Raw genomic sequence first — 23566 nt, forward strand, 5'->3', positions numbered from 1 at the left:
TTCCTAACACTTAAATTGAATTGTTTGGTTGGTAATTTGATAGATTCTATTGGTCCGGAGGCTTGTGTGAAGAGAAAAATTGTTATTGAGCTTTGAGTTTGGCCGTTGGAGCGAGGTAAGTGTCGTGGTTAACCTTGGCTTGAGGGATTAGGTATTAATTGCCTATTTGCTACGTGTTTAAATGTTGAGTACAATGTATAGGTGAGGGGACGAGTACCTATACATTGTTGTTGAGTCATAACATACTAGTGAGTCCTATTCATAAAATTGTAGCTTTCCATGATCATATTACCCATGCTTAGACTAATTTATTGTTATGTTGATTGTTCTTATCATATGTACGTATTTTGGTGTTGATTGAGTAGGGACTAAGAGTCTAGGTTGATATTGTATAAGTAACTGTTGAAGAAGGACTTGTTGTTATTTCTATCTCCCCATTATTATTGTTCATTATTTTGGTGAGGGAGAGTGTTAAAGCACGACGAGTGATGCCGTGCACGTTTATATTATTGATTATGGTGAGGTTGAGTGATAAAGCACGAAGGGTGATGTCGTGCACGTTTCTATTATTTTTTATGGTGAGGTTGAGTGATAAAGCTCGAAGGGTGATGCCGTGCACGTTTCTATTATTTATTATGGTAAGGTTAAGTGATAAAGCACGAAGGGTGATGTCGTGCACTTTCGTTTACTGTGTTTTATCCATTTCTACATGTTTATGGTATATTGATTGTTCATGTTCTTAGTTCCGTTGTAATTCCTTGTCTTGCAATCCCCTCATCATGTTTCCCCTCCCGATATTAAGTGTTTAGCTTCTATTAGTTGTTATTATGCCCATATATTGTTTAACTCCACAGGTTTATGTATGTATCTTGTCCTAGCCTCGTCACTACTTCACTGAAGTTAGGCTCGGCACTTACCAGTACATGGGGTCAGTTGTACTGATACTGCACTATGCACTTTCTGTGCAGATTTTGGTATCGGACCGAGCTGACCCTAAGTCTAGCTGCTGGCTTGATCTGTTTGGAGACCCAAGGTAGTCCTGTTAGCGTTCGCAGGCCCTGGTGTCCCTTTCTGTGACTTTCCTTTACTATTTCATTTGTATCGAAAACAGTTGTATTTCCTTCAGACACCTTTTATGTAGTTAAATCTTAGTAGTTGGTCGATTGTGACACCAGATTCTGGGTAGTTGTATAAGTATTAACGTTGTTATGGATTTTTGCCTTTTTCTTTTACCTTGTTATGGCTTATTTGATGTTTATCATTGAAAAAATAAAGAATTTGGCCCCTAGCAAGTGTGATGTTAGGCGCCATCACGGTCCCGGCGGTGAAAATTTTGGGTCGTGACAAGTTGGTATCAAAGCATTAGGTTGCCTAGGTCTCACAATTCACGAACATGCTTAGTAGAGTCTGAGGGATCGGTACGGAGACATCTGTACTTATCTCTCTGAGGCTACAGATTTTAGGAACAAGTTCACTTCTATTCTTTTCTGTCGTGCGAATTTTGTTCTATCAATTCTAATCAAACTCTGCTACTCTTGTTCTTTCACAGATGGCGAGAATAGGTACCATATCTTCAGCTTAGCAGCAGCTAGAGCCCCCAATGGCAGATCCTACAAGGGGCAAAGGTCTAGGCCGAGGCCCTGCTAGAGGCCAAGGCGGGGGTAGAGATCAGCCTAGAGCTCGAGCAGCAGCACCAACGGCGAAGCCTTAGGTAGAGTTTGATGAGGAGGCTGCAGCCCAAACCGTTCTAGCAGGGTCACCTCAGGTTCTAGAGGGTTCATTGCTACCCCGGTACTTCAGGATGCTTTGTTCCGTCTAGTGGGCCTTATGAGACTATGGCCTAGATCGACACATTTCCTGTAGCATCAACCGTCTCTCAGGCTGGAGGAGGAGCACAGAATCCTACTACTCACACTCCGGAGTAGATGGCTCCCCAGTACCAAACTCCAATAGCTCAGCCAGTTGGAGTAGTTCAACCAGTTGTTGCGACACAGGCCGATGGTAGATCAGCTATGCCCTCTGATAGCTTATTGTGATTGGACAAGTTCACCAAGCTCTTTCCACTTTATTACAGTGGGGCAGCTTCTGAAGACCCATAGGATTATCTTGATCAATTCAATGAGGTGCTGTGGAACATGGGGATAGTGGAGACCCATGGGGTCGACTTTGCTGTGTTCTAGATGATAGGGTCCGCCAAGAGATGGTGGAATGATTTTGTGTTGACTAGACCAACTGGGTCGCATGCTTTGACTTGGGACCAATTCTCTCAGATATTTCTTGAGAAGTTCCTTCCTGTTACACTAAGAGAGGACTATTGCAGGTAGTTCGAGCACCTCTAGTAGGGCAGTATGGCCGTCACTCAGTGCGAGACTTGATTTGTTGATTTGGCTCGTCATGCTCTTCTTATATTTCCTATAGAGAGAGAGAAAGAGAGAGAGAGAGGGTGGGGAGGTTTATCGAGGGACTCGCTCAGCCTATCAGATTGCACATGGCTAAGGAGATTGGGAGCAAGATTTCCTTCCAAGATGCAGCCAATATTGCTAGGTGAGTTGAGATGGTTCTAGCTCAGGGGAGTGGTTTGGGATCTGCAAGAGACCTCGTCATTCTGGTGGATTCAGTGGTGCCTCGTCTGGAGGCAGGGGGACTTTCGGTAGAGGTCATCCTCCCAGACCGTTTCATTCAGCACTACAATCTTTTCACGGAGCTTCAGGTGGTCGTGGCCCTCATATGCATTATTCCGATCAGCTAGCCTATAGTGCACCATCAGCTCCTATTAGTGCACCTCCTCTCCAGAGTTTTTAGGGTGGTTACTCAGGCCGCCAGGGTCAGTTTCAGGGTCAGCAGTCTCAGCAACCAAAGTTTTGTTAGACTTGTGGTGATCCGGGGCACATTGCCAGGTATTGTCCTCGAGCATCGAGCAGTTCTCAACATCAGGGTTCTCGTGACATGTTTCCAGCACCAGGTGCTTCATTGCCTACTCAGCCAGCTAGAGGTAGGGGTCAGACAACTAGAGGTGGAGGTCGAGGCATTAGAGGTGGAGGTTAGGCCGCTAGAGGTAGAGGCCAACCAAATAGGGGACGTCCTCGAGATGTAGTTCAAAGTAGTGGCCCAGCCTCGATGCTATGGTTTTCTTGCCTGGCCTGAGGCTGAGTCATCTGACACAGTTATCATGGGCATGATTTCAATTTGTAGTAGAGATGTCTCAGTGCTATTTGATCCGGGTTCTACTAATTCATATGTGTCATCCTATTTTGCTTTATATTTGGTTGTGCCACGTGATACTTTGAGTGCCCCTGTATATGTGTCCACACTTGTGGGGGTTTCTATTATTGTGGATCATGTCTATCGTTCGTGTGTGGTTATTATTAGAGGTCTTAAGACTAGTGTAGATCTCTTACTTCTCGATATGGTCGATTTTGATGTCATGTTGGGGATGGATTGGTTGTCACCTTATCATGCTATATTGGATTGTCACGCCAAGATAGTGACCTTAGACTTGCCGGGGTTTCCTCGATCGGAGTAGAGAAGGACTCCAGGCCATTCTACGAGTAGGGTTATCTCTTATGTGAAGGCTCAACATATGGTCGAGAAGGGGTGTCTAGCTTATTTGGCTTATGTCCCCGATTCTAGTGAGAGGTTCCTTCCATGGATTCAGTACCAGTTGTTCGAGAATTTCCAGAGGTATTTCCTACAGACCTACCGGGGATGCCACTCGACAGGGATATTGACTTCTGTATTGATTTGGCTTCAGGCACTCAGCCCATTTCTATTCCACCATACTGCATGACCCCATTAGAGTTGAAAGAGTTGAAGGATCAGTTGCAAGATTTGCTTGATAAGGGCTTTATTAGACCGAGTGTCTCGCCCTGGGGTGCGCCCGCATTGTTTGTGAAGAAGAAGGATTGATCGATGAGGATGTGCATAGATTATCGACAGTTGAACAAAGTCACCATCAAGAACAAATGTCCATTGCCAAGGATTGACGACTTATTTGATCAGCTTTAGGGTGCCAAGGTGTTTTCAAAGATCGATTTGAGGTCTGGCTACCATAAGTTGAGGATTAGGGCATCTGGTGTCCCTAAGACAATATTTCGACTCGGTATGGGCATTATGAGTTTTTAGTGATGTCATTTGTGCTGACAAATGCCCCAACATCATTTATAGATTTGATGAACTGAGTGTTCAAGCCCTATCTATATTCCTTTTTGATTGTTTTTATTGATGATATCTTGATCTACTCCCGCAGTTGAGAGGAGCATGAGTAGCATCTTCGGATCGTTCTTCAGACTCTAAGAGACAGCCAGTTATATGCTAAGTTTTCAAAATACAAGTTTTGGTTGAGTTCAGTTGCTTTCTTAGGTCACGTTGTATCAGCAGAGAGTATTCAGGTGGATCCTAAGAAGATTGAGGCCGTTCAGAATTGGCCTAAGCCTACTTCAGCCATAGAGATCCGTAGTTTCTTGGAATTGGTAGTTATTACCGTCGGTTTTTGGAGGGGTTCTCATCTATAGCAGCCCCGATGACCAGGTTGACACAGAAGGGTACCCCGTTCAGATGGTCAAACGAGTGTGAGGTGAGCTTTCAAAAGCTCAAGATAGCTTTGACTATGGCACCGGTGTTGGTATTGGCCACAGGTTCAGGGCCTTATACAGTATATTGTGATGCATATCGTATTGGACTTGGTGCGGTATTGATGCAGGGTGGCAAGGTAATTGCATATGCTTCACGGCAGCTGAAGGTTCACGAGAAGAACTACCCTATTCATGACTTAGAATTAACAGCCATTGTTCACGTGCTGAAGATTTGGAGGCACTATCTATATGGCGTGTCATGTGAGGTGTTCACAGATCATAAAAGTTTGCAGTATTTGTTCAAGCAAAAGGAGCTCAATTTGAGACAGAGAAGGTGGTTAGAGCTATTTAAAGACTATGATATCACCATCTTGTATCATCCTGGGAAGGCCAATGTGGTGGCCAATGCTTTGAGTAGGAAGTCAGCTAGTATGGGCAACCTTGCGTGCATTCCAGTCGGTGAGAGACCGTTTGCATTAGATGTTCAGGCTTTGGCCAATCAGATCGTGAGGTTGGATGTTTCTGAGCCTAGTCGTGTTCTAGCTTGTACAATCACTCGATCTTTATTGTTTGAGAGCATCAGGGGGCGGCAATATGATGACCCTCATTTGCTTGTCCTAGGGATACAGTGCAACACAGTGATGCCAAGTAGGTTACGGTTGGAGATTATGGAGTTTTGAGGATGCAAGGTCGTGTTTGTGTGCCTAATGTGGATGGACTTTGTGAGTTGATTCTAAAGGAGGCCCATAGTTTCCGATATTCTATTCATCTAGGCATCGCCAGGATGTATAAGGACTTGCGGCAACATTATTGGTGGAGGAGGATGAAGAAGGATATTGTTGCATATGTAGCTCAGTGTCTAAATTGTCAGCAAGTAAAGTACGGACATAAAAAAATAGGTGGTTTGCTTCAGAAGATAGAGATTCTTGAGTGGAAGTAGTAGCGTATCGCTATGGATTTTGTTACTGTACTCCCACGGACTCAGAGAAAGTTCGATCAGTTTGGGTTGTTGTGGATAGACTGACCAAGTGAGCGCATTTCATTCCTGTGGCAGTTTCCTATTCTTCAGAGCGGTTGGCAGAGATTTATATCTGCGAGATCGTCGCCTTCATGGTGTGCCCATGTCTATCATTTTGGATTGAGGTATGTAGTTCACCTCACATTTCTGGAGGGCAGTAGCGCGTGAGTTGGGTATGCAGGTTGAGTTGAGCACGACATTCATCCTTAGATGGACGGACAATACGAGGGTACTATTCAGATCTTAAAGGATATGCTCTACGCCTGTGTTATTGACTTCAAAGTTTCTTGGGATCAGTTCCTGTTAGCGGAGTTTGCCTACAACAACAACTACCAGTCGAGCATTCAGAGGCATTATATGGTAGACAATGTCGGTCGCCTGTTGGATGGTTTGAGCTGGTGGAGGCTTGGTTATTGTGTACAGATTTGGTACAAGATGCCTTGGATAAGTTAAGATCATTCAGGATAGACTTCGCGCAACTCAGTCTATGCAGAAGAGTTATGCTGACCGTAAAGTCTGTGATGTTGCATTCATGTTCAGAGAGCGAGTGTTGCTCCGTATGTCACCCATGAAGGGTGTAATGAGGTTTGGAAAGAAGGGCAAATTGAGCCCTAGGTACATCGGGCCTTTTGAGATTCTTGATCGAGTGGGAGAGGTGGCCTAAAGACTTGCGTTGCCACGAGGCTTATTAGCGGTACATCCAGTGTTTCATGCGTCCATACTTCAGAAGTATCACGACGATCCATTCCATATGTTAGATTTCAGCACTGTCCAGTTGGACAAGGATTTAGCCTACGAGGAGGAGCAGATAGCTATTCTAGACCGGCAGGTTCGTTAGTTGAGGTAGAAGAGTTATCCTTCAGAGTGCAGTGGAGGGGTCAGCCTGTTGAGGGAGCTACCTAGGAGTCCGAGTCTGACATGCGGAGTAGATATCCCCACCTTTTCACCAGCTCAGGTACTTTTCTATGTCCGTTCGAGGACGAACGATTGTTTTATAGGTGGAGAATGTGATGACCAAAAAGGCCATCTTATGTTTTAGAACTCGATTATGTGTTCTGAGGCCTTTAAAGTCTCATTTTTACCCTCCTTGATTTGCGTGCACAGTCCAAGCATATTTACATAAAGTTTTTATGTCGAAAGTTGATGAAAATAATAATTTTTGCCTTTAAAAGTTGATTTAGTTGACTTCGGTCAACATTTTGAGTAAACAGACCTGAACTCATATTTTGACAGTCCGGTGGGTCCGTATCGAAATATGGGACCTAGGAGTATGCCTAGAATCGAATTCTGAGGTCCCTAGCTCGAGAAATGAATTTTTGATAAAAATTGAAAGTCTAAAAATTTAATGGTTTTAAGAATTTGATTAATGTTTGATCTCGTTGGTATCGAGTCTGTATTTTGGTTCCTGAGCCTGGTACAAGTTCATTAATATTTAAGACTTGTCCGTAAAATTTGGTGAGAATCAGAGTTGATTTGACGTGATTCGGACGTCCGGTTGAGAAGATAGAAGTTTTAAAGCTTTCTTGAAACTTTCATTCAATTTGGTGCTAAATTCGTAGTATTAGGTGTTATTTTGGCGATTTGATCGCGCGAGCAAGTTTGTATGATGTTTTAAAACTTGTGTGCATGTTTGGTTTGGAGCCCCGAGGGCTTGGGTGAGTTTCGGGTAGGCTACGGAGTGAATTGAACTTAGAAAAATCATAGCTGGTGTGCTTCAGGTCTGCAGACTTCGCATTTGCGAGCAATGGGCAGGGAGGGGCAGTTTCGCAATTGCGATCCATGCAGTTCCCATTTGCGGAATATTGGTCGTATTTGCGATGTTAGCAGACCCAGGTAAATCTTCGCATTTGCAAAGAGAAGTTTGCATTTGCGAGGTCGCATTTGCAAACCCCATATCGCAAATGCGATACCTACAACTGAACAAATAGTTGAAAATGAGATTTTTGATTCATTCTTCAAATTTTCAAAACCTAAAACATAATAGACGATTTTCCAAAGACATTTTCTTGCCCAAATCATAAGTAAGTGATTCTTAACGAGTTTCTTTCAATCTTTCACTTCTTTTTACAAGATTTCAACCTAGAATCTAAGATTTTCATTGTAAAATTGGGAATTTTTGGGTAGAAACTAGGGATTTCGAAATTTGGGGATTTAAACCTCAAATTGAGGTCGGATTCTAAAACCAATTGTATATCCAGGCTCGGGGTGAATGGGTAATCGTATTTTGGCCCGAATTTCGGGTTCGGACCAAGCGGGCTCGGGTGTTGACTTTTATTGACTTTTTAAAAATGGCCTAAATTGAATTCCTTGCTATCATAGGTACTTCCTAAGGCTTAAATTGAATTGTTTGATTGGTAATTTGCTAGATTATATTGGTCAGGAGGCTTGTGTGAAAGGAAAAGCCGTGATTAAGCTTTGAGTTTGGTCGTTGGAACGAGGTAAGTGTTGTGGTTAACCTTCGCTTAAGGGATTATGTATGAATTTCCTATTTCCTACATGTTTGAATGTTGAGTACAACGTATAGGTGAGGCGACGAGTACCTAGACGTTTTTGTTGAGTCATAGCATGCTACTGAGTCCTATCCATAAAATTGTTGCTTTCTGTGATCATATTACCCATGCTTAGACTAATTTATTTTTATGTTGATTGTTCTTATCATATGTGCAGATTTTGGTGTTGATTGAGTATTGACTCAAAGTCGAGGCTGATATTGTGGAAGTAATTGTTGAAGAAGGACGTGTTGTTGTTATTTATATCTCCCTATTATTATTGTTCATTGTTTTGGTGAGGGAGAGTGTTAAAGCATGAAGGGTGATGCCTTACATGTTTCTATTATCGATTATGGTGAGGTTGAGTGATAAAGCACGAAGGGTGATGCTGTGCACGTTTCTATTATTTTATCTGGTGAAGTTGAGAGTAAAAGCACGAAGGGTGATGCCGTGCACTTTCGTTTACTGTGTTTTATCTGTTTCTACCTATTTATGGTATATTGATTGTTCATGTTCTCAGTTCCGTTGTATTTCCTTTCTTGCAATCCCCACATCATGTTTCCCCTCCCGATATTAAGTGTTTAGCTTCTATTAGTTGTTACTATGCCCGTATATTGTTTAACTCCACAGGTTTGTGTATGTATCTTGTTCTAGCCTCGTCACTACTTTGCCGAGGTTAGGCTCGGCACTTACCAATACATGGGTACTGATACTGTACTATGCACTTTCTGTGCATATTTTGGTACCGTACCGAGTTGACCCTGAGTCTAGCTGCTGGTTTGATCTGTTTGGAGACCCAAGGTAGTCTTGTTGGTGTCCACAGGACCTGACTTCCCCTTCTATGACTTTCCTTTACTGTTTCATTTGTATCAAAAACAGTTGTATTTCCTTCAGACACCTTATATGTAGTTAAATCTTAGTAGTTGATGGATTGTGACACCAGATTCTGGGTAGTTGTGTATAAGTATTAACGTAGTTATGGATTTCCGCATTTTTCTTTTACCTTGTTATGGCTTATTTGATGTTTATCATTGAGAAACTTAAGAATTTGGCTTAATAAATTTCTAACATTGGCTTGCCTAGCAAGTGTGATGTTAGGCGCCATCACGATCCTGATGGTGAGAATTTTGGATTGTGACACATACGACGGTATCATATCTCTTATTGAGGTATGTTGTGGACGTCATTAGAGTATACATTGATAGAAGGTTCTGCAAGTTCAGCAAGAGAATTAATGGAGTTCTTACCAAGTTAGAGCTCCTTCAGTCAAAGTATCTCCGAACTTCTTGATGAGTACAGACTTGATTTTTTTCTTTATGACATTGTTCCCTTTTATTTCGGTCATATAAGCTATGACATGATCATGTGAGTCCCAGGTTAGTATGGCCACACTCGGCTTCCTCGGCTGCCGAGAGTAGTTTTTTATGTCAATGACCTTGGTAATTAATATAACTCATGGGATATGCTCGATTTTCTCGTTGTGCTCCTTAACTGCTTGCTGTAAAGTTAGAATTAAATTCTATACTGTTAACTAAAGTCAATTAAATATCATTATTAGTAGTTTTAGTTCTGTTGATTCTGCATGTAAACTCTAATGGTGAGTAAGTATACGTTATCAATTGCTAACAATTTCACAAAATGGCCTTATGATAAATTTATATGATATGAAAAAAGACCTAAAATCAACGTGTAAATTTATTACTCACCTGAATTAATAATAGGAGACCATAGAAATTTATTTTCATCACCATTTAAAATAATTCCAAAATCAATTCATCGTGTAAAACTCGGATGGAAAGCTCATATAGATTATCAACAACTAGTAATTATACTTAGTAAAATTCTAAGTATAATTATGGGGAACGTCAATCAATGATCTCTCCGTTATACTAGGTATTTTATGTATATATTTTTTAGAATTGATTTAATATTATTTGTTGGCCAATATACTCCAAAAGGTTTTGATGGTACACTTGATTGAATACTAAGTTATTGATGAATGTAAAATATTTACTTATTATATATTATTAATATTCTACTTTAAATAATATACTTAAATTTATATTTAGTATTTTGCCTCTTTCTAACTATTTTTGCAGAAAAAAGATTAAAAATAACAGATGGAAAAGACAAAATACTCGATGAAAGTTTGCTATGGCAAGCACAAGAATTGAGATGGGAAACGGAAGCCTATAATTGAAGTTCAGATACATCCAAGCTCCTATCTTAGACGTGTCCAAGCTCTCGTCTTCAGACGTTTCCAAGCTCATGTCTTCAGACACATCCAAGCTCATGTCTTCAGACACATCCAAGCTCACTCCTCGGACATATCCAAGCTCACTCTTCAGACGTGTCCAAGCTTATTCCTTGCACACGTCTAATTATTTAATGCTTGCAAGATTTATCTATAAATAGAATACAATTTGGCATCGGAAGGGCGGAGGAGGGAGGAGAACTACTTTTATCTAAATTTTGGTCTTAACTTCTTTCTTTAACTATTTTATTTTATGCTTTTTAGTTTTTGGGATTTTCTAAGAGTATTGGAAATATTCTAGAATTCCTCTTTGTTGTGAGATTTAAATACTCCATAATGGAATAATCTCTTTTGTTGGGATAGTTGATGAAGCTTGATATATATTTTTATAATATTATTTCAGTTTCAATACATCCTTGGCATGAAATTTTCATTGTATAATTCATACTGTGCTGAAATAATGGTTTCTAACTAATCATTATTATCACTTCTATATATTTTATTTAAGTTATTCTTATATTAATTTTGTAATTCTCACGAAGCAAAATTAATATATAATAACCAGTGAATAAAATAGTAGAGTGAGAATAATGTTTTGTAAAACTCTTATTTCAAATCTGTAATCTTGTTTGTCTCAGTTTTAATTCTCACGGAGGAATTGTTGTAGGCAAGAATACTGATTTTTAGTAAAAATATTCTCACGAAGTTTTACTACCTTTTAGCACAATTCAAGCAAGAAAATATTTCGGTTTGATCGTCACTAGTTTTAACTCAATTAATTACATAACCTCACGGAGTGCTATTAATTGACTTTTTTTCTTAGTGAACAAATATAATTGTATTAGTAATAAGCAATTATTCTTTAGAGAAATACATGTAGAAATTGAGATTTTATTGTAATAATATTATCAAGTGAATTCAACGATTCCCAACTCTTTTAAATTATAAATCTTTCAGAAATTGTTTGCTTTGCTTTAATTAATTAACAAGTTTTAAAACTCACCTTTAATCAATTTGGTTCTCTCAAATAGTAGTAATAAATATTAAAAGTCTGTAGCCTAGATTAACTAATCTATGTGGGATGATATCATAAACTATACTAGAATTTGACTGAGTACGAGCAGAAAAATCCTATGCACATTGGTCTCGTCAAATTTTTGGCGCCGTTACCGGGGATTGGCATACATCTACTTCAGATTAAATATTTTTTTACTAATTTGAGAATTTATTATTATTTATTATTATTATTATTATTATTATTATTATTATTATTATTATTATTATTATTATTATTATTATTATTATTATTATTATTATTATTATCAGTATTCTCACTATCTACTGTTAAGTACTTCTACCTACTACTTCTATCATTTGTTTTCCTTAAGTATATTTAGTACAATATTACTAGTACTTTTATCTACAAATACTATTCTAACTTTATTTCTAATTACTATTATTACTAGTACTATCATTACTTTACTTAATATATATTATCGTACCTTTTTTTTCTAACTATTTTTGTTATTTTTGAAAATTTCTTTAGTTATTTTTAGTAATGCTTTAGAAATTAGTGTTACTTTATTATTACTTTTCTTCTCTTTAAAATTTTAGATAGTTTATGACCCGCGCTTCTTCAAAAAAGTTGGCTAGTTATGATTCAGAAATTGAAAAATCTCTTCGATTGTGCAGGAAAGGACAAACAATATCTTCTCAAAGTATAGCTCGTGAAGGTATGGAGAATCAAGAAGTAGAAGACATTCAACTACCAGTCCATGTGGAGGATCAGTTTGATGAAGTAGCACCAAGGCCAACAAACAGAATCTTAAAGGATTATGCTAGACCTGACCGCTTCAATTGCGAATCTAGTGTCAGAAAACCTCCAGTGGCAGCCAACAACTTTGAAATCAGGACTGGCCTGATTCAAACAATTCAACAGTCTTGCATCTTCAATAGAGACGCAAGTGAAGATCCACACAGTCATTTAATTGACTTTTTGGAACTTGTTGAAACAACTAAGTATAATGGAGTACCTCCTGAAGCTATCAAGTTAAGGCTATTTCATTTCTCTTTAAAAGGAGATGCCAAAACTTGGTTGCGAAGTTTGCCACAAGGTTCCATCACCACATGGGATCAAATGACTCAGAAATTTTTAAACAAGCATTTTTCCCCTGCTAAAACCACAAAGTTAAGACAAGACATCTCTAATTTCTTGCAGACTGACACTGAGTCGGTTTATCAAGCTTGGGAATGATTAAAAGCAATGTTAAGAAAATGCCCACACCATGACATTCCTAAACATATGAAGTTGTATATTTTTTATCAAGGGTTAAAGCGCTCTTCTAGAAATGTGATTGATGCAGCTGCAGGAGGTTCTGTAATGGGAAAAACCATGGAGGAAGCATTGCAATTGTTGAACGAGATTTCTGAGAATGCTATCCAATGGCCATCTGAGCGTGTAATCATCAAGAAGGCTGCTATGGTAAATCAGGTTGATGCTTTAAATACACTAACATATCAAATTATTTTTTTGGCACAAAAGTTTGAAACTTTTCAGTTGAATACACAACAACCAAGTCAATCTGAGGCTTGTGACATGTGTGGAGGAAACCATCTGAACCATGAATGTCAAGCAAACAATCATAATGACGAACATGTCCATTCTGTCGGTTATAAATCGTACCCTTTTGGGAGTTCAATGGCACAAAAGCATCCATGATTTCAATGGAGCAATCCAAATGGTGCAGAGAACTCTCAAAGCTTCCAGAAGCAACAAATATAGGGTCCACCCGGATACTAGAATCCAAACCATGGTCAATCAAACTTCAGACCTTATCAGCAAGCAACTCCGTATCAGCAAAGGCCTCAACAAGCTCATTCAAGTCTTGATGATCTTTTGTGTAAGTACATTAAGGTCACTGATGAAAAGATGGAGAGACAAAATTCATCCCTCAAAAATCTAGAAATACAGTTGAGCCAATTGGCAGCTCTTGTTTTAGAAAAGATTCAGGGTCCCTTACCAAGCAATACAGAGAAAAATCCAAAAGAGCATCTTAAGGCCATCACCTTACGGTCAGATGGATTCAAAGATGATTAATTAATTCCAGACTCAATGCAAAGATATTTGGCCAAATCTGGTACAACACAAGATGATGATCCTATCATCAGAAGAGAAGCTGAAATACTAGAAAAAGATTCTGAAGATGAGGAGATCCAACCAGAACAAGTTCAACCAAAAATCTTACTACAGGACAAGAAGAAAAACTGATTGAAGTGCTGAAAGCACACAAAAGGAGCCTTGGGATGGACTATAGAAGATATCAAAGGGATTAATCCAGCTGTTTGTACTCATAGAATCCTTATGGAGGATAGCTACAGGCCAATAGTCCATCCCCAAAGGAGATTGAATCCAGCAATGCAGGAAGTAGTAAAAAAGGAGATCATAAAGCTTTTGGTGGCATGTATTATCTATCCCATTTCAGACAGCCCTTGGGTAAGCCCAGTTCAGATAGTACCAAAGAAATGAGGTATGATTGTTATAAAAAATGAAAGTAATGAACTCATACCTACCTCTACCATCACAACATGGAGAGTCGGTATTGATTATAGACGTCTCAATGATACTACTAGAAAAGATCATTTTCCTTTACCATTTATTGATCAAATGTTGGAAAAAATTGCAGGATATGGTTTTTACTGTTTTCTTGATGATTATTCAGGGTACAACCAAATACCAATTGCACCTAAAGATCATGACAAAACAACTTTCACATGTCCTCATGGAACATATGCCTATAGGAAAATGCCATTTGGTCTATGCAACGCCCCTGCTACAATTCAGCGTTGCATGTCAGCAATTTTTTCTGACATGACTGAAAAATTTCTTGAAATTTTTATGGATGATTTTACACTCTTTGGCAAAACATTTGAGAATTGTCTTCATCACTTGACCTTAGTTCTTAAGAGATGTGAAGAGGCAAACTTGATTCTTAATTGGAAAAAATGTCATTTTATGGTTATTGAGGGAATTGTTTTAGGACATAACATCACTGCTAAAGGGATAAAAGTTGATAAGGCTAAAATTGATCTTATAGCAGGATTACCCCCTCCCACAACTGTTAAAGGCATCAAAAGCTTTCTAGGTCATGCAGGTTTTTACAGACGGTTCATAAAAGACTTTTCAAAGATTTCAAAACCGTTGACTAACCTTTTGATGAAAGATATTAAGTTTGATTTTTCAGGTCATTGTTTGAAAGCATTTGAGACCCTTAAGGAAAAGCTATCAACTGCCCCTATAGTTGTGTCCCCAGACTGGAATCAACCTTTTGAGGTCATGTGTGATGCTAGTGATATAGCAGTTGGAGCTATTTTAGGCCAGAGAAAGGATAAGATCTTTCGTCCCATTTACTATGCTAGTAGAACAACATGAGACTCAACTAAATTATGCCACAACAGAAAAAGAGTTACTAGCAGTAGTATTTGCTTTTCATAAGTTTCGATCTTATTTGATAGGAACCAAGGTCATTGTTTTTACTGATCATGCAACTTTAAAATACCTCTTAGCAAAGAAAGATGCTCGACCTGTATTGTTAAGATGGATTTTACTTCTACAAGAATTTGACCTTGAGATAAAAGACAAAAAGGGAACAGAAAATCAAGTAGCTGACCATTTATCTAGATTGGAAAATCCCCCCTTGAGTTTAGCGAAATAAAGGAAGAATTTCCTGATGAACACATTTTCTCAGTTAACTCAATTGTGACTCAACCACCTTGGTTTGCAGATATTGCAAACTACTTGGTTGGAAATGGACACCCCAAGATCTCTCTTACCAGCAAAGAAAAAAGCTTATATCTGATGCAAAGTATTATTTGTGGAATGAACCTTACTTGTTTAAAAATTGCGCAGATAATATCATTAGAAGATATGTGCCTAAAGATGAGATGAGCAAAATTTTATATCACTGTTATTATGGAGCAATTGGAGGACATTATGCGGCAAATCGAACAGCCTTTAAAGTTTTGAAAGCCGGATTTTTCTGGCCGACTCTCTTTAAAGATGCCGGAGCATATGTTGCACAATGTGGCAGGTGTTAGAGAACAGGTAACATCATTAAGAGAGATGAGATGCCATTACAATCAATACAGGTATGTAAAATATTTGATGTTTGGGGAATAGATTTCATGGGTCCTTTTTCTTCTTCTCATTCGTTTGAATATATCCTTGTGGCCGTGGATTATGTGTCAATATGGGTTGAAGCCATCCCCACAAGGAAAAATGATGCTCGAACTGTGTGTAATTTTCTCAAGAAAAATATTTTTACTAGATTTGGCACACCACAAGTCATCATTAGTGACCAAGGGACTCATTTTATGAATAGACAATTTTCTGTTTTGCTGACAAAATATGGTGTGACTCATAAAACAGGAACACCATATCATGCTCAAACTCAAGGGCAAGTTGAAGTTTCCAACCGTGAGTAAAAAAGAATTCTAGAAAAAACGGTTGGAATCTCAAGAAAAAATTGGGCTTTAAAATTAGATGATGCATTATGAGCATACCGAACAACATGTAAAATGCTAATTGGAACATCCGCATATAGATTAGTCTTTGGGAAAGCTTGTCATTTGCCAGTTGAGTTAGAACACAAAGCTTTTTGGGCACTAAAAGTACTAAACTTTGAATTAGCCTCTACTGGTAAAAATAGATTTTTGCAGGTTAATGAGTTGGAAGAACTGAGATTAGTAGCTTATGAAAATGCAAGAATTTTCAAAGAAAAAACAAAAATCTGGCATGACAATTTGATCCGACAGAAAAGTTTTCAAGTGGGAGATCAGGTACTTCTTTACAATAGTCGACTCAAGCTATTCCCAGGAAAGTTGAAATCCAGGTGGACAGGTCCTTACAATGTTACAAATGTAACTCTATATGGTACAATTGAAATTCAACAAAATAATGGCGGAGACAAGTTTAAGGTAAATGGACACAGGCTAAAAATGTACTTTGGAGGATATTTTGAGGAAAATCCATCGGTCACTTTGATAGATTGATGAATTTAAAAATTAATAAGTCAAGCTGATGACGTTAAACTCAGAACTATGATACTCTACTCGTAGCCATTGAGGGTGAAGCAATGGAGCCTCATAAGTCCGATACAGATTTGGGTAATTAAATGCTTAACCAATATCCAGATTATTGTATAACCGGTACATCTCATAAAGGCCTCTACAAAAACAATGTCACCTACACAGGAGTAATTCCATGGTGATCGGTATGCCTAAGTAACTGGTTGGTTAGCCATTTAATAATTCAATTCGAATGTTGGCACAGGCAAATTTTCTGGTTTATATTCATGACCAACACTTTATTACTGTTAAAGTGTTAAATTAGTTCAGTCTATTACACATAGAACATGTGTGGTCACAGTTTCTTTCAAACTTTCTTCTGTGATTGTAAATTTGAAAGTCAAAAAGATTTTATTTTATTTATATATTCTTATTTTCAATCTAAATATATATATATATATATATATATATATATAAGGATTTTCTAATATATTTATCTATGCATAACTAATTTTCTTTAGTTTATAATCATCCTTTATTCGTAAGTATTGCTCTTGTACGATTTTAAAGTGTTAAGATAAAATTTTACATACCGTTGAACATAATTTTTTTCACTTATGCCATCTAACTTCCAAGTTTGCGATTTTTGTTTTTATGAAGGCAAATGATGAGTATCTCCAAATATGAGAAATTGTTGAAATTGAGAAGCATTATGATCACAAACAGGTAGAATAAATATAATTTAGCTAGAACTTGCCCCAAATGTCTATCGAGGCAAAATTTTAGATAACATTGATTTTTAAAAATTAGGCTTTCTTTGTTTAATTTTTTTAGCCTTTTTATTCCTAAAAGAAAAAAAAAGTGTACATATATATATATTCTTTTAGCACCCAAATTTGAGCCTTCAATTTTGTTGCTACACTATCATGAAAAGAAAAGTAATAATAAATACAAAAGTAATATTCTTACTCTTTCCAAGCTATCTATAGTTAAGTAGAAATGGTTATCAAAGCAAGGGATGGAGAAATATGAAGAAAAAAAAAATAAAAAAACTGTCATTCTGAAAAACTGTGCTTCATGTATATATGAATGTCCCACACAAAAATACAAAAAAATGTATAAATGCTTGCGAAATAAATTCGTGGTTGACAAAATAATTAACTCTTTTGATAAAGCTGAAAACATCAAGTCGTTATCAATATATCCTTTATCCTTACTAGCATTAAGCCAAATATTACAAACCAAAAAAAGTCCTAAGAAAATTTTAGAAATCAATGTTGATCATATATTAGTAGAGACTGACATGAAGGGCAAGCTTATGGAAAAATTTGAAAAACTCAAGAGTTGTGATCATAAAGTTATCAATCTCAAAAGGTTCATTATGAATACGAGATGCAAAATTTCTTTTGCTAAATAAAAGCAGAAGCGGATTCAAGGTAGAGATTTGGTGAACTTGAAAAAGTTATTGGTGTTGAACTTTATGTAAATTTTTATTTTTTTAATTTTCTGCTTTACAAGAAACAATAATTATTGATAAAGTTATTCTCCTCAAGGACGAGCAATGGTTCAAACATGGGGGAATTTGATGAATATAAATATTTACTTATTATATATTATTAATATTCTACTTTAAATAATATACTTAAATTTATATTTAGTATTTTGCCTCTTTCTAACTATTTTTGCAGAAAAAAAAGATTAAAAATAACAGAAGGAAAAGACAAAATACTCGATGAAAGTCTGCTATGACAAGCACAAGAATTGAGATGGGAAACAAAAGCCTATAATTGAAGTTCAGATATATCCAAGCTCCTATCTTGGACGTGTACAAGCTCATGTCTTCAGACGTATCCAAGCTCATGTCTTCAGACGTATCCAAGCTCACTCCTCAGACATATCCAAGCTCACTCTTTAGACGTGTCCAAGCTTATTCCTTGGACACGTCTAATCATTTAATGCTTGCAAGATTTATCTATAAATAGAATGCAATTTGGCATCGGAAGTGCGGAGGAGGGAGGAGAACTATTTTTATCTAAATTTTGGTCTTAACTTCTTTCTTTAACTATTTTATTTTATGCTTATTAGTTTTTGGGATTTTCTAAGATTATTGGAAATATTCTAGAATTCCTCTTTGTTGTGAGATTTAAATACTCCATAATGGAATAATCTATTTTATTGGGATAGTTGATGAAGCGTGATATATATTTTTATAATATTATTTCAGTTTTAATACATCCTTGGCTTGAAATTTTCATTGTATAATTCATACTGTGCTGAAATAATGATTTCTAACTAATCATTACTATCACTTCTATATATTTTATTTAAATTATTCTTATATTAATTTTGTAATTCTCACGGAATAAAATTAATATATAATAACCAATGTATAAAATAGTAGAGTGAGAATAATTTTTTGTAAAACTCTTATTTCAAATCTGTAATCTTGTTTGTCTTAGTTTTAATTCTCACGGAGGAATTGTTGTAGGCAAGATTACTAATTTTTAGTAAAAATATTCTCACGAAGTTTTTTCTACCTTTTAGTACAATTCAAACAAGAAAATATTTCGGTTTGATCGTCACTAGTTTTAACTCAATTAATTACATAACCTCACGGAGTGTTATTAATTGACTTTTTTTCTTAGTGAACAAATATAATTGTATTAGCAATAAGCAATTATTCTTTAGAGAAATACATGTAGAAATTGAGATTTTATTGTAATAATATTATCAAGTGAATTCAACGATTCCCAACTCTTTTAAATTATAAATCTTTCAGAAATTATTTGCTTTGCTTTAATTAATTAACAAGTTTTAAAACTCACCTTTAATCAATTTGGTTCTCTCAAATAGTAGTAAAAATATTAAAAGTCTGTAGCCTAGATTAACCAATCTCTGTGGGACGATATCATAAACTATACTAGAATTTGACTGAGTACGAGTAGAAAAATTCTATGCACATTGGTCTCATCAGTTATTTACCCAAAGGAACGATGATTGATTCTCACTTAGTATTTTTTTATTCTTTAGACCCTCCTATGATTAAAGTCAACATGTAAATTTATTATCTCACCTTTAAATAATAATGATGACCATAGGGATTAATTCTTATCACTGCTCGATCACAACTATGTAGTTTTCTCTGAGAACTATGTTTTTAAAATTCGAAAAAATGCCCAAAAGTCCATCTAAAAACCCTGAAATGCTAAAAATAACATCAGTCACTATATATTAGTGAATATTACTCATTGAGTTGTTTCCAATTGACCTACTAAATTTTAGGTCAATTGGAGACCGTCAAAGTCATTATCTCAAAAATTGTGACCAAATTCGTGAAGTAACTATTTTAAGCATTTTTAAGAATTTAAAAATGTGACCGACAATCTTATCGTATATCAATTTATATTATTATGTCATCATGTTTCAAATTTATCATAAATAAAACCGATACTAAAGAATGCTTCGTCATATTTAAATCGCGTTTTGATCGACGAACGGCCAAAAAATCCATCTAAACTATCAAAATGCGATGTGATTCATTGCACAATAATGAGTCCTTCTTATCGGGTCGTTTTCAATAAACTCACCAAATTTTAGGTCAATTAGAGATCATAAAATTTATGATCGTCAAAACTAGACCAAAATTCGAATAAATCATTTTAGGCAAAATTAGGGACCGTGATTTGCATTCTTGCCATATATCATGTCAAGTTAAATCATCTTCTGTAATCATGTGTCATATTTAACACAAATAAAATCGATATATAAATAATAATTTTCATGTTTAGAATACATTTGATCCGATAAATTGCTTAAAACTGTATCCAGGTGATCTTAAATGTCGAAAAATGACGTGATTCACTGCAAAGCTATGAGTATTTCTCACTAGGTCGTTTTCGATGGACCTACTAAATTTCAGGTTAATCAGAGCTCATCAATTTTTTTAAGATCAACAATAAGTAGTTTATTTATTTTATATAGCATTAACATTGAACTCTGTTTGGAAAAGGAAATTTCGATCCTGGACCTGTTAAAGGTACCAGGCATTTTCCGTGACTAAATAGATTATAAGGATAAATACAGCCATCCAACAAACTGGAAGATGTCATTTCTAGCTCAATTCCTTGAAAGACAATTAAAAAAAAAGGAAATTTGCTTACTCTTCACCTCAAAACTGAGATTCAGAGCCACCTTGAGGGGAATATTCGAATAAATCGAGTACTCAAGAGTCTCTAGCACTACAAAATGTCAATCTAGTCCAAAGACGCCATCTATCAAGAGGATTGATTGTGTAGTGAGAAGTCAGACCAATCAGTCCACACGGTCAAAATTTGGCCTTGCATTACAAGAGCACGAAATGATCATCAAGCACAGGATCTGAGCAGCAGTGTTTAACTTTTCTCCAAAGCTGAGTTGAGTCCTCGCGAGGCTTGCCAAATACAACAGAAGCAATTGGTCCTGAAGACCATCATTCACAAGCTTATCAAAGGCTTGGGGGAGAGTTTAGGAATGGCAGCCACGGTATCAGCTATGAATCTTCCGGTTATATTATCCTGGGGTAGACGTCCTTCCACAACATCATCAACATATCTGTAAACATCATCAATAAGAGCAAGTAATCGCTGCATTGATGCTTCCATTCCTTTGAGATCATTGGGAAGTTTGTCTACGGTTGTTTTATGACCTCCATATCTGTGACTAAATTCAGAGAATAACTATATTAGGTATTATTATGGATTAAAATAAATATGATCTTGATTTTCATTCTTCGTATAATTATCCTATGAGATAAATTATCCTTTCAATAAACACATGAAATCCAAGATATTATGTTTCCTCATGTTCGGCGAAAATCTCAATATCTCTTCTCATGAATTAATTTGGTATTACCAGTACCCAAAAGTAAATAAGATAAACCCAAGGCCTTAATAGAAACTCACATAAAGTACTCCCATATTTAATTTAGTAACATCTTTAGACCAGAGAACAAAGGTATCATCAAAATTCCACGACAAATAATCACGTTGGGCATAAAAACCATAAATAAAAAATTTAAAAAATATTTATGCACAAACATGACAAATGTACCAATCATTAGCCATCCAGAATATCCAATAGAGAATTTTACTTTCTTACAAAAAGACTTGTGCTATGACCCGATTTAATAGAGGATTTTTACCATGCACAAACATGGTAAAAACAAATAAAATTATTTGTAACGACCTGAACTATTGTTTATTTTCTAAATCCTCGTTTCCCTTATTTAAGACTTTTTGTATGTTCTTTTCCTGTTATATGACTTGCGGGGATGATTGGTTTGATTTAGGAAGGTTTCGTATTGAATTCGGGATAATTAGTTCTATAATAGTGGCTGGCCAAATTTGACTTTTGAGTCAACACTTTGAGTACATGATATTGAAATCACGATTTGAAAGTTACAATAGGTTTGTATGATAATTTTAAACTTGAGTGTATGTTCATACCGAGTTTCAAGTAAACTGGAGTGATTTAGCGCTTATTGTTGAAAGTTGGCATCTTGAAGGGTTTAGAGTTTTCTAAATTTAAATTGAAGTAGACTTTGGTGTTATCGATGTTCATTTAGAATTTCGAGCCTTGGTATAGGTTCGTGTAGTTATTTGTGACTTGTTTGTAAAATTTGGCGTCATTCCAAGTTGTCTAAGTATGATTCATAGTGTTCGAAGTTAGTTCGAAGAAGTTTGATGTTTAGAAGTTGATTAATTTGGTGTTGAGGTGCGATTCTTGGTTTCGATATTATTTTACATATTTCAAGACTTTGAGTAGATCCGTAGTATGTTTATGGACTTTGGTAAATTTTGAACGGGGTCTTGGGTGGCTTGGGGGAGTTTCAGATCACCTAGAGCAATGTTGGAATTGGCAAATTTTGTTTGTGTGCTGGTGTGCTTCGCGACTGTGAAAGAAGTTCCAAGATCACGAAGGAGGCTGAAGAAGGGTCATGAGGCTTTCTCTTCGCAAACTCAAGGAGGGCCCGCGAACCCGATGGAGGACATGGCTCCTTTTCACGAATGCGGAGCCATCTTCGCGAATGCAAAGAAGGTTGAGGTTGATGCTGAGGGGGCTAGAAGGCAGATAGCCTTCGCGAACACGGTTTTGTGACCACGAATGCGGAGGGTTGGGGTCTTGTGCATCGCGAAAGAGACCTGGGTGTCGCAAAAACGAAGAGGAAAATCTAGGCTGATGCAGTTTGGTCTTCGTGATCGCAAAGGACTTTCCGCGACCGCGATGAAGAAATTCCTGGACAGAATGTATTTTACTTTGGTACTTAGACTCATTTCTCTCACTTTTCACTTGGGTTGGACGATTTTTGGAGCTTTTTTGAAAGGAATATTCATCAGCATCACTAGATAGGTTATTTTTACTAATTATGGGTTAAATATATAAATTATGGATAGACTTTAACATAGAAATTTTGGAATTTGTTTTTGAAGAACTTAGGGTTTAGAAAAAATGAAATCTGACCATGAAATTGAGAACAAGTTGTATATTTTAGTTGGTAATGTCATGGGTAACATTTACCTTCGATTGTTTTTGAAATTCAAGCATGTGGGCCTAGGGTTGACTTTTGTGAACTTTTCGATATGGTTTGAAAAATTATTTTAATAGTTAAATTTTTAACTTTTGAGCATATATTGATCGGTTTGCACGATCTTTGTCTAGTTTTGGGTTGCCCGACATCAATTTGAGTCAACTAGTGAGGTTTGAGAGCCGAGTAGTAAGCTTGAAAGCGAGGTAAGTCTCTTGACTAATTTCGTCAGAGGGATTTATCCCCGTAAGTGCTTTAATTGTTGTGTGTTACTTGTTATGCGTGCTATGTACGTACGAGGTGATGAGAGTCCGTTCGTAGCTAGATTCATGCTTATGTCCGGGTAAAGTTAAATCATACCATGCCTTAAATGCAGTATTTGAATTAAACTTATTTGTTTAATTATTTGAATTTATGACTAAGACTGAGACAAGAATAAATATATTGACGTAGCATCTTACTTGGGATTTTTGTGAAATAATTGATGAGCGCTAGTTTTGTGTCTTCTTGACTCACATGTATCTTAATGAGTGAGAGAGCTTCTCTACTCTTATGGTATCAGGCTGATTTCATCGCCAATATCATGAATTACTCTTATGGGATCGGGTC

General features: G+C 36.7%; 1 protein-coding gene and 1 non-coding gene across 2 annotated transcripts; one reads left to right on the plus strand and one right to left on the minus strand.

Moving 5' to 3' along the window:
• Nucleotides 1-12517: 12517 nt before the first annotated feature.
• LOC138884413 (small nucleolar RNA R71) lies at nucleotides 12518-12624 on the minus strand. Its single transcript, XR_011404607.1, has one exon. It is a non-coding gene; the product is annotated as a small nucleolar RNA R71 (small nucleolar RNA).
• A 2764-nt stretch (nucleotides 12625-15388) lies between these two features.
• LOC138882780 (uncharacterized) lies at nucleotides 15389-16380 on the plus strand. Its single transcript, XM_070163411.1, has 2 exons — nucleotides 15389-15433; nucleotides 16048-16380. The coding sequence occupies exons 1-2, from the start codon at nucleotides 15389-15391 to the stop codon at nucleotides 16378-16380; spliced, it is 378 nt and encodes a 125-aa protein (XP_070019512.1).
• The last annotated feature ends 7186 nt before the right edge of the window (nucleotides 16381-23566 follow it).

Source organism: Nicotiana sylvestris, chromosome 12, assembly GCF_000393655.2.
Source record: "Nicotiana sylvestris chromosome 12, ASM39365v2, whole genome shotgun sequence".
NCBI classification, from domain to species: domain Eukaryota; kingdom Viridiplantae; phylum Streptophyta; class Magnoliopsida; order Solanales; family Solanaceae; genus Nicotiana; species Nicotiana sylvestris.